Genomic DNA, 11,923 nt, shown 5'->3' with positions numbered 1-11,923 from the left:
TCCTGCATGTACCCCTTTGCTGGGCTTTGGTATACAAGTCCGGGCTAAATAATCTCGGAGGTGCTATTGCAATGGGTATATCGAATTGGTCAATGCAATTTTTTTGGCATTGTACATGATGTTCTCTCCCTCGTGTGCAGCTACTCGCTCTCCAATCTCTCTGGAAATGTTCCATGGAATTGGAGAGTTTTTCCGATATGCTATTCCTTCTGCTGCAATGGTTTGGTAAACTCCCTTAGATCTCTGACAATCTACTGTACTCCAATGAATTTTTTGACTAGCCTTTAAATTATGATTTAATCTCTATTCAGCTTAGAGTGGTGGTCATTCGAGCTGCTAATTTTATTATCAGGATTCCTACCTAATCCAGAACTTGAAACTTCTGTTCTCTCTGTATGGTATTGTTCTGTATTCTCTGTATATTAACTCGGTACTCTTTCAATTTTTCCTAGTAAATATAACTCGCCCTTTTGTTGTGCTCTTTGATACTAGCTTGTCAACCATTTTAACATTGTTTGCTATACCTTATGGGATTTCAGCAGCTGCAAGGTGTGTTCTAGACAAAAAAGTTCTTGTTCATATTCTGTAGTGTGTAATGATAGAAAAAATACCTAGAATATTCTCTTATCAGGTTTAGGTTATGTTTTGCATTACCGATGAACTTTTGAGCAATATTTTTTCTGTTTGTGGTCTGAATGACTAAATTACAGCTCGAGAATTTCCAATGAGCTTGGGGCAGGAAACCCACAGGCAGCTCACATAGCAGCCTATGGAGCTGCTGTAATGGGAGTTGCAAATGGTTTGATTTGTAGCTCTGTTCTTTTTGCTACTCGAAGAGTTTTCGGATATTGTTTCAGCAATGACCAGCAAGTAATAGATTATGTCACCAATATGGCACCTTTGGTTTGTGTTAATGTTATATCTGACAGCATGCAGGTAGTTCTTTCAGGTATCTATTCTGCTGCTGTTTACAATCTTTTGTTAAGGAAATAATAACATTGGCATTAGAATTTGTTTATTTATTCTTTATTTTTACCAAGGTTGGTCACATTCTCATTTCTGTACTGATATTATCTTTAAGAGTGCAAAACACGACTGACTAAATGCTGTTGGTACGATGCTGCAACATTCAGGTGTAGCTAGAGGGTGTGGCTGGCAACGTATATGTTCTTATGTGAATCTTTCTGCATACTACCTTGTTGGAATTCCAGTTGCAGCTGCATTAGGATTTTGGAATCAAATGAGAGGTAGAGGCCTTTGGATGGGAATTATGGTTGGTGCTTTGACACAGTCGGTTCTTATGTCTGTTATTACTAGTCGTGCCAATTGGGAAGAGGAGGTTGGTCTTGCTTATACATGTTTCTCAATAGCAATATCTGACTTGAAAATAATATCATACTTTCATGTTATGATAGTATTGTTGTACCATAGTTTGACGTTAATCATTGACAATTCATACTTTGAAGTTGCCATAGTGGTGATATAATCACCATGTAAATTTGTTCTGATAAAGTTTATGGTTGTTTTATAGGCAAAGAAAGCAAGAAAAAGAGTTGGGGAAGAAACATCAGGAGTAAGCAATGGAGTATAACTCAATGAGTAGAGGCTATTGATAAACTAATTTAGAGTAACTCTCAGTGATTGTTTAGTAGATGTAAGAAACTATAAAAAAAAGAATGACATATCAGTAATCAGAAAGTAGAGGTTAGTTATTGAATAATTAGTCATAAACTATGTTACTCAGACTCTTCAATTAATTTACTTCAATTACCCGTATCGGATTTTCAACACTCAAACACTTCGTTTTACTCAAAAATCATAGAATTTTTTCACAAAATAGTTGAGTTAGACACTTGAATACATACCCATGTTGAACATGGGTACCTAAATCCATGTAACACAGGTAAGCAAAACTTAAAAAAGTGCAACTTCCTTAATAATTTTACTTCACTCATTAATAATGAATTTTTATTAATTGATCTCAGTTGACCTTCCAGTTCTTGCAAATGATACACATTCGAATAAATCGAAAAAAAAAAAAAACAACCAAATGTATAACATACACCATGATTTGTTCACTTAATTAAATAATCACTTGTTCACTTAATTAAATAATACCAACTTTACATTATTGTAAAATAATCCGAATTATTAGCTTTGCTTTGATCCCAATCGGTTACCTATTGGATTTTAGATACTCTAAGCGGAATTGCATGAATCATATTCATAAGCATCTAAACACCAAGATCAATGCATAACACATAAAGAACAAATAATATTACCTTTGAAGCGTGATTCCACGTGCAATCGAGCAAGAATTATGGGAGATAAAGAACCTCAAGTGTGCTTCCTCTACTTGGTCCACGGGCATAGATAAAACCCCCACTAATGCTAGTTAGTCGTGATTGAACCCTTCAATCAACCTTCTACAAAGAATAGAAACAAACTAACCACGAAGCACCACGATGAACACCACGAGGAGTGTCGGCCGTACGGACGTGAGGAGGAAAGAGAGAGGGCCGTGAGTGAGAGAGAGAAAAAGGAGTTTAGGGTTTTTGGGAAAACCGATTGCCTTGTTTCACAATTCACTAACTGTTAATTGTGACTTAATTCAACCTTAGTTATGGATCTTATTTATAGATCATATCTCTAAATAAGAGTCTATGTCAAGCCCAAATACCTTGTCCTAATCAAACTACTCAAGCCCAACACTCTATATGGTATGTCATGATCTCATAAGACCCATTAATGGGGCTCTTGTTTAACCCAATACCCTTGTTGTGTGACCTCATATGACCCATTCTATTGGGCTTTGGACTATTTGACTAGCCTAAAGATCATTTATCATATCTACCATCAGACAATGATGACCCAAAAGAACGAACTTATTATCTCCATAATAGTGATCCTTGATATATCTAGTAATTGCATTTGTCAAAGACATAATTCCTTAATTACCAACTTGTTATAACAGGTTACTTGGACACACGTGTCATCACCTGATTTGTAAAAAAAAAAATATATATAATAATAATAAAAACCTCCCTTACTCAGCCAGCACCCCCCCCCCCCCCCACTCCTCCCTTGCCACCATCGCGGGTTTTCTTCCCTAACCACCGCCCCACCACATCTCCACTGCCAAAAAGCACTATGCTCGCCCACTCTTGAAAACCCACAACAACCCCTTCCCCACCATCGAAAACCCTAGCTAGCCACAAGGATTTTGGGGTAAGGGAGTGGCGGTTGGAGGTTTTCGAAGTAGGGGACAGGTTTTGGTGGTTGTGTGGGGGTTTCAAGAGGGGGGATGGTGGTTTAGAGGGAAGCGACCTGAGGGCCGACGCCAAGGGTGGGGGTGGGCCAACGGTTTGGCGAAGGAGGAAGGTGGGCTTAGCGGGTGGCCGAATCTTTTAAGGTAGTTGGGGTTTGCCTGGGTAGTTTTTTTTTTTTTGTTTTTTTAACCAATTAACTTGTAACATGTGTCATTTGAAAAAATAAAAAAAATAAACTAGTTGGGCGATAATTGGAATTGAAGAAAGTAAGTAACTTTTAAATTAAGTTGAAATTATTTTAGAATAATTTAAAGTTGGGATTATTAAGAAGGTAATCACTCTTGAAAATTGATACAAAGGGAATATTATGCAACGGAGTACATTGTTAGGTTTAAAATTACTTTATTTTTTTTATTTTTTTATTTTATTTATTTATTTATTTTTTTTATGTGTGGGTTTAGAAAGCCACAAGGACGGGTGATAGAAATCGATCAATCACTTAGAACCGGGAGAAAGCTCTAATTACTCTAAAGTTTAAAATTCCCAACATTGTAAATAAAACAAAGTGAAGAAAGTATGAGACAAGATGTGTAATATAATAACAATAACTCGAAATAATAAAAATAATAAAAATAATAATAATAATAATAATATAATAATAGTCCTATATAAATGAATCTGAGTGAAGAAAGGGGGCGGCACACAACTGAAAAAATTGTGCACCAAAGTTGAAGAGAGAGAAGAAATGGAAGAGGGGTTATTATCAAAGGAGGAAAACACCCAGGAAAAAATCATAATACTCCTAAGATGGAAAGATATTGGAGAAGAAATCAAGAGAGTGAGTTGGTTAGCAGGTCCAATGGTTGCGGTTGTTCTATCTCAATATTTTTTACAAGTTATTTCTATGATGATGGTTGGTCATCTTGGCGAGCTTTCTCTCGCTAGTACCGCCATCGCCGTCTCGCTTTGCGGTGTCACCGGTTTCAGCCTTCTGGTATTGTACTATCACCTTCCTTTCTATTTTTAGTAATATATCAATACAAATCATGTTGAATGGGTCATCTTGTTTTGAGGCGGTTCGTTGTATCTATCCTTTTGTTTTGGTATCATTTGTTTTGTTGTTGATGAAATGTAGCTTCAAGGGTCACGGAAATGAAACTAAAACTTTAAATAACCTTTGTACATAGTACTTACTACTTAGCGCTACAATAATTTACAGTATGTTTTACACTATTGGTAATTACGGAGTTTTTTTAAGGAATGATATCATGATGTATGAACTCGATTGTAAACGGGGTGATTTTCATTGTATAGGCTAGTGTATTGTATAACCAACCAACACTATTTGTGTACATTATTGCTCAAATTCTCAAAATGAACAAACAAATCAAGAAACTTGAGTGCACTAGCCTCCAAGGTCCTTACTAAAGTATGAATTTTTGTAAAGAAAATCTACAGTTGAATTATTTTAACGATGTCACAAACAAAATCACATGAATTACACTAAAATACAATTAAATAACAATCAAACATTAATGAATGTATGAAAAAGCTTTATTTATTAAAATAAAAAAAAAAGTCGTAGATTAATAAGTAATTTTGTAGTCTAGCAATTGTTGCCCACCTATCAATAATATCTTGGAAGCTTGAAATTATAAAAGTGTCCATTGGATGAACATGTGCCTTGAGAAACCAACTTGTGACAGCAACCACCGTTTTCTATTGGCCGCATATTTAAAATAACAGCCTTTTCTAGATAATTATTTATATATTTGGTAAATAATATCTCATTGTTAATGGTTTTGATCAATAAGAAATTTGCAACTTTGAAGTTGATCAAAGATGATGATTTTGTACCTTTAATTTATTGAATGACCACGTCTTATGCTTATATTCACACACTAATAGTGTGGCCATGTAGCAATAAATGAAATGACTAAAGAGTGAAAGTGTCCTTAGCAAATGTTTTTGATTAAAGTGGCCTTAAAAGTCTTAATATCAAAGGTCTTGTTTCAATAATTGAGCACCCCAGTTTGGGATTTTTTTAAAGGTAAAGAAAATAATCATCAGCCTCAATCCTTATATATATCTTTATTTTAATCCAATATATGTGGGTCATGTACTTAAAAGTAGGAAAAAGTAAGGGATCCTCACCTTTAAACACCCCAACTAGATAAGTTTCGAAAAAAAAAAAAAACTTGGATCTTAGGCTAAGATAATACCAAATGATCCACGCGTTGCTTGGTATACAACTTGTTAGAATTTAGTTATTTATGGAACTAACTAACATCACTACTTATGTCATAAAATGCAATTGGTATATTCTTGGGGACCGAGTACATACATTAAGTTTAAATCTGTTGATTTGATTTAGTAAATAATTCCGACTTGATTGACTTTGGACTGGTATGTGAAGACAAAAGATATATTATAAGAGAATTCGATGTAGAGCATTTTGACAAATTCTCATCCATATATATTAGTAACCTATAAAAAGACGGTATACAATTTGAATCTCTCTTTTGAAAAGTATTTTAAGAAAGGTTAATGAGGTAGTGGTACTTGGTAGTATAGCAACTAGCAAGTGTAGCAATAACTTGGTCTTCTGTCAAGTCATACTTCTATTTGTAGTTACCTGACTTGCTTCTCCTAACCTTGCAAAGCCACATCTGTCACTGTCTTTGGACTTACTAGGCTGCATAGTTACAACTTACAAACAAAACTGATGAATGATTGGCTAACTGCTCCCTCCGGCCTTTTAAATTTGATCTACTTTCTCTTTAGGTTGTCTCGTTGCATTTGCTTCATATCATAAACGACCATAGATAATCATTGCTTACTCACAAACTATATTTGGCCAACCAATATTCTGTGTCATCAGCTTTATCGATGTAAAACTTGTTAAATTAATTGTACTCCTATGGAACAAATAAAAAGGAACAAAGGGATTACTAAACTCACTTTAGGCTTGGTAGTAACATATCTTAATAGTGCACTATGCTGTTTTTAGCCTTCTTTTTTTAATGGATAATGATCATGACCCCAACATTGGAAGAAAGAAAGGGAAATCAACTTCCCACCTCATATTTATGAAAGGCACTATCAAATTATCAATTACTTTACGTTTCTTGAATTTATAGTCACTTTGTACTTGCCAATTACAGTAGTATACAAGGTTATAGATATAGGATACGAGAATTTATAACTATATTCTAGTGGTCAATAGATGTGATTTGGAACCGTTACTATCAATTCCATTTTATGGCTCTCTAATGCTCCCTATAACCCCACACATCTAGAAGTACAATTGTAAAAGATGTACCTCTTGCAAAAATTAGAGGGCATAATTATAATAGGCAGAACAGATTTGCTAATAGTCTGATACTATAATAGGGTTTGATTAGAAGGAAGATATATATGTGATATTGACAAGTTTAGGGTAAGAGGCTGGCATGTTTATTTATAATTTAATGCTCATGAGCACTTGTTAAGCAAAATCACAACTAAAATAACAAAAACTGTAATGATCAAGTAAAGAATTACTATTCTTAAACATTTTTAAAGTCGAGAATTTAAATAATTTTCCATTTGGGTTCACTATGACCTGATTTTAACTCTTTGTTATAAATTTTTCTTTAATTTTGATGGTGTAACCGCCAAAGATAGAATAAAGTTGAAGTATTTGGATAATCTTATGAGTGTCTCTCTGAAGTTGTTAAGTTAACTCATTTTATTTTCAAGGATTTAGTGTAAACAGCTAACATGGACTCTTAGAAAAGTAACTGCAATTCTGGGAATATCAGTTTTATGAATCTTCATCTAGTTATGCTAGTCATCAATAGACATGCAACAAAATGAGAAAAAAAGAATCAACTGCATTTTGAATCTTATTTCTTTCAGTGAATATAAAATATTTTAATGTTATAGACTTTTGAGGTTAAGTTGTTAAACATTTGCACTTCTAAACAGTTAGGGATGGCAAGCGCGTTAGAGACCATTAGTGGGCAAGCTTATGGAGCACAACAGTACAAGAAACTGGGAACGCAAACATACACCGCCATTTTTTCTCTTACGTTAGTGTGCATCCCCCTCTCTGTCCTATGGATTTACATGGGAGAAGTTCTCATCTTTGTTGGCCAAGACCCTTCAATATCGCGTGAAGCTGGTAAATTCTCAACATACCTTTTGCCCGCCCTCTTTGCTTATGCAGTTCTTCAACCTCTTGTCCGGTTTTTCCAATCCCAAAGTTTGATCATGCCAATGGTTGCGAGCTCCTGTGCCACTTCGTGCCTCCACATACCCCTTTGTTGGGCTTTTGTATTTAAGTCTGGACTTGGAAACCTTGGTGGTGCTATTGCTATGGGTATATCAAATTGGTTGAATGTAATTTTTCTGGTGTTGTACATGAAGTTCTCTTCCTCGTGTGCTGCTACTCGTTCTCCACTCTCTATGGAAATATTCCATGGGATTGGGGAGTTCTTCCGCTTAGCTATTCCTTCTGCTATAATGATTTGGTAAGTCCTTTTGCTCTTATAATGTTATGGTGTGTATAGGAGTTCAATAGATTATGTTATTTACATTACTTTTTTTTTATGCCTGCAGTTTAGAATGGTGGTCATTTGAGTTGCTGATTTTACTATCAGGCCTTCTACCAAAGCCAGAACTCGAGACTTCTGTTCTTTCCGTGTGGTAGTTCTTTAAGTTTTATAAGTGGATTGTTTTGCATCATTTACGAACAATAGGAATCTTTTTATCTTTAAAATTAGGCAAACTTGCTTAAAAATCAACTGACTATAGTTTCATTTTTGTACCTTATCATTAGCTTGACAACTATTTCAACACTTTATGCAATACCTTATGGAGTAGGAGCTGCTGCAAGGTATGCTTTTGGAAAATAAATATTCCTTGTGTGGTCTAGTACTTTTTACTAGATTTAAACTTGATGATTGTTTTTTTGTATATTTTCCTTTCGACCCATGTACAGCACCAGAGTCTCGAATGAACTTGGGGCTGGAAACCCACAGAGGGCTCGAATAGCTGCCTGTGGAGTGTTGGTGATTGCTGTAGCAAATGGTGTTTTTGTTAGCTCAGTCCTTTTTGCTACACGGAAAGTATTTGGCTACACTTTCAGCAATGAGAAGGAAGTTGTAGATTATGTCACCACAATGGCACCTTGGATCTGTATTAGTGTTATAATCGACAGCTTACAAGGTGTTCTTTCAGGTACGTATTGAGAACTTTGCTGAATAGTCAGGATGCCTGGTAAAAATCGTCACAATTTCTAAAATAATAATGGATCTCATATATGCTACTACATGGTACAAGTAATCAATGGGTAGAGGATATGAATAACACAATTTTTCCCAGGATTTTTGTATAGAATCTTGTTATTCTTAAATCTTAATAATGAAAGGTTGGGAAAATATGACAACTGTTTGTGAACGAAGGAAGGGAATGTTGTTACTTCCTACTGCTGTTGTTAAAACTCTGCTTGTTGCAACATCAGGTGTTGCTCGGGGATGTGGCTGGCAACATATAGGTGCTTTTGTGAATCTTGCTGCTTTCTATCTTTTCGGAATTCCAATCGCTGCAATGTTAGGCTTCTGGTTTCACATGAGAGGAAGAGGCCTCTGGATTGGGATTCTCTGTGGTGCTACTGCTCAAACAATTCTTTTAACCATCATAACATGCTGTACAAACTGGGAAAAAGCGGTATGTACTGTCTCATCATTTTCGACAGCTGCTGCCAATTGCATTTGTTTACTATAAAGCGTTAAACATGAAACTGATGAAAGATAACTTATATTTATAATGTACTAATCATATCTGATAGGTAAGTTGGGCCAAATTATAATGGTCACCATTTTCCTTCAATTTTCATATCTGCTGGTTATTTTTCTTCTGTTACAGGCAAATAAAGCATGGCAAAGAATTTCCAAAACGAGTTATGGATCAGAGTCAAGTATAGATGAGCAACGACTACTGATTAACTAGTTTTCATATGAGCAGACTCCATCTCTTAATAGCAAAACTTCCAGAGAAGTGGTGCAACCAATGGAGTTTGTCACATACGCGTACATTACAAACAGCAATTCAATATTTGACTATGAGTAGTGGCACTTTACGCCACAATTTTTGGGCTATCATGAAGAGTAGAAAGGAATGATTATACGAGTATTTGCTAAAGTAATGTATGAGAAAGGATCAGTTTTGGTGCTCATATCAGTAGATTAATGAAAAATATCATTTAGCTTCTATATTGCTGGCTGTAACTTTCAAGTATCTCTACTTTCAATAACCACTAGAAGTGTGGACAATCTAGTCTAGACCTAAAATAGCACGACCGATTGATTTAAGTCAGAATTCCGGTCTATGATATCCGATAAACTTTGAAATTGCCTGTCCAATTAGTGAAGTAGTTTTTTTATTTTTTTTTTTTTTTTTGGTAACAAATGTAATATATTAGACCTAGCCCAAGCCCTTAAAAGAGGTGTGCTAAACGCAACCTAGGTATACTTAATACAACCCTTTTTCCCTTATTTTTACAACCCTAATAGAAATTTAAAGTATATTTTTTCTCCTCCTCTTTCAACTTGGTAAAATATATTAATAAATTTAAAATTTTTGTCACAAGAGTACCAAATTTGATTTAAAATACTAATTGGGATTGCAATGGATGACAATTTGACCTAGAAGATCTTGGAATTGATGCAAGTTTTTCATTTTTTTGTTATTATTTTCGAGTACTCTTCGTGCTGAACGAGTGAAATTGGCTGGCCAAATTGAACAAAATCAATGTCTCTATTTCACACATATTGAACATAACAGTTAGAGAATTGCAACGGGTCGAATTTGGACCGGATCCGACTGGATCCAAATCCTTATCCGTTTTTATACCCTAGATCCGGATCCGCCGGGTATGAAAAAGTGGGATCCATATCCATATCCGTTGGATCCTACGGATCCGGGTCCAAAACGGATCCAAAACAGATATTGCACATTTCACTTATTTTAATAACAATCTAAGTGTTTTTTAAAAAATATAACTAAGTTCAAGTACCAACTAACCCCAAGTTATAGTAACAATTATATTGATAAGATAAAAAAAATGAAAAAAAAAAAAAGAAAAAATCAACATGCGAAGAAAAGTGAGCACTAAAGGAGCTCACTCTTTCTTGAAATTAGTATGAACAATAATGAAATAAAAAATCTCATTATAACATGTTATGGGTTGAGCCTACAATTTTAAAATAAAAATTTATTAAAAACGGGTAAACGGATCTGGATACGGGTATTTTGGTTAGACCCATACCCAGATCCGTTTTTTAAGCACAGGATCCGGATCCATCGGGTCTAAATTTTAAAGATCCATATTTGTGGATCCACGGATCCGGGTCGGATACAGATCCATTGCCATCCCTATATTTATTAACAGTATACTCTATTTCATACACATTGAACATAATAGTATACTCTATTTCGTATACACTCTATTTTGTACACATTGAACAACATAGTATACTATTTCGTTTATATTGAACAAAATAGTACACTAAAATTCGTACGTATTGAACAAAACAATAAGCACTATTTCATACAAACTTAAAATGGTGATTACTAATTCACACGGGTTGCATGAAATTACTAAAATTGGTTATTTTAATTAAAAAATCTACTGTAATTTTGTATGTTTTTTTTATTAAATGGAATTCTTTTATTTTAATGTATTACACTATTTTAATTTATTTTTCATATTTTTATTTTGATTGGATGGTGCATACATTGAAAAAGTATCTGAGAACGCAATTGACTATAGTGAATTTTTTACAACCACAACTGTATTTCCTACTACAAAAACCATGCTTGATTTGGTCATAGAAGTTGGTAAAATGCATAATATGGTCATTATCATTGCTCATTCACAAGATGGAAAAGGTCATGGAGTAGGTACAACAAAAGCTACCCTAACTTGTGAGAGAGCCGGAAAATATAGGCTTAGCAAGTCCGGAGCTCCAGTGGATGTGGAAAAATTTACTGGAACGAAAAAAATGATGTGTCCTTTCAGACTTCATGCAAAAGAGCCTGTTGGTGGTGGGTGGAGTGTGTTTGTCCGCCATGGTATACACAATCATAAACTTCCTGATTATAATGAAGGTTGTGCAATTATCGGCAAGCTGAATAAAGATGAGCTATCATTAGTCTAGGGACTTTCAAAGTCTCATGTGCAACCACATCAAATTATGAATATTTTGAAAACCGTGAAATTATGAATACTTTGAAAACCGTGAATAAAAAGACTCTGGTTACATTGATGCACATATACAAAACCCGTCAAAAGTTTAAAACAGGGTCATTGGGAGGTCAGTCTGTGATACAACAACTTATGAAACAACTTATGAAACAACTTATGAAACTAATTGTTGATAATGGCTACATTCAGTGGCATCAAGTAGAAGTTGGCCCAGATTTGGTAAGGGATATATTTTTTGCACATCCTAATGTAATTGGTATGTTGCGTTTATTTCATTACGTTTTGATAGTTGATTTCACCAACAAGACAAACAAATATAAATGCCTTTTAGGGTTTATGATGTTTGTATTAATTTGATTTTTGTAGGAATTTGATTTTTGTATAAATTGAATTTGTATTAATT

At 34.6% G+C, this 11,923-nt stretch overlaps 3 protein-coding genes across 3 annotated transcripts; all 3 read left to right on the top strand.

The window, feature by feature from the left end:
* Positions 1-436: 436 nt before the first annotated feature.
* Positions 437-1,736, top strand: LOC145563760 (MATE efflux family protein). The gene is made up of 3 exons (XM_081624186.1): positions 437-949; positions 1,134-1,339; positions 1,532-1,736. Exons 1-3 carry the CDS (start codon positions 784-786, stop codon positions 1,589-1,591), a joined length of 432 nt encoding a protein of 143 aa, XP_081480312.1. The 5' UTR covers positions 437-783; the 3' UTR covers positions 1,592-1,736.
* Positions 1,737-3,963: 2,227 nt separating this feature from the next.
* Positions 3,964-9,528, top strand: LOC145562336 (protein DETOXIFICATION 12-like). The gene is made up of 7 exons (XM_081622575.1): positions 3,964-4,263; positions 7,239-7,783; positions 7,872-7,958; positions 8,092-8,148; positions 8,254-8,492; positions 8,776-8,981; positions 9,180-9,528. Exons 1-7 carry the CDS (start codon positions 4,015-4,017, stop codon positions 9,261-9,263), a joined length of 1,467 nt encoding a protein of 488 aa, XP_081478701.1. The 5' UTR covers positions 3,964-4,014; the 3' UTR covers positions 9,264-9,528.
* A 1,600-nt stretch (positions 9,529-11,128) lies between these two features.
* On the top strand, positions 11,129-11,473 carry LOC145565015 (uncharacterized). Its single transcript, XM_081625138.1, has one exon. The coding sequence runs from the start codon at positions 11,129-11,131 to the stop codon at positions 11,471-11,473; it is 345 nt and encodes a 114-aa protein (XP_081481264.1).
* The last annotated feature ends 450 nt before the right edge of the window (positions 11,474-11,923 follow it).

This window comes from Chenopodium album, chromosome 10, assembly GCF_948465745.1.
Source record: "Chenopodium album chromosome 10, dcCheAlbu1.1, whole genome shotgun sequence".
In the NCBI taxonomy this organism is placed as follows: Eukaryota; Viridiplantae; Streptophyta; class Magnoliopsida; order Caryophyllales; family Amaranthaceae; genus Chenopodium; species Chenopodium album.
The sequence above is the reverse complement of the archived record's forward strand: the minus strand, read 5'-3'. Positions and strand labels throughout refer to the sequence as shown.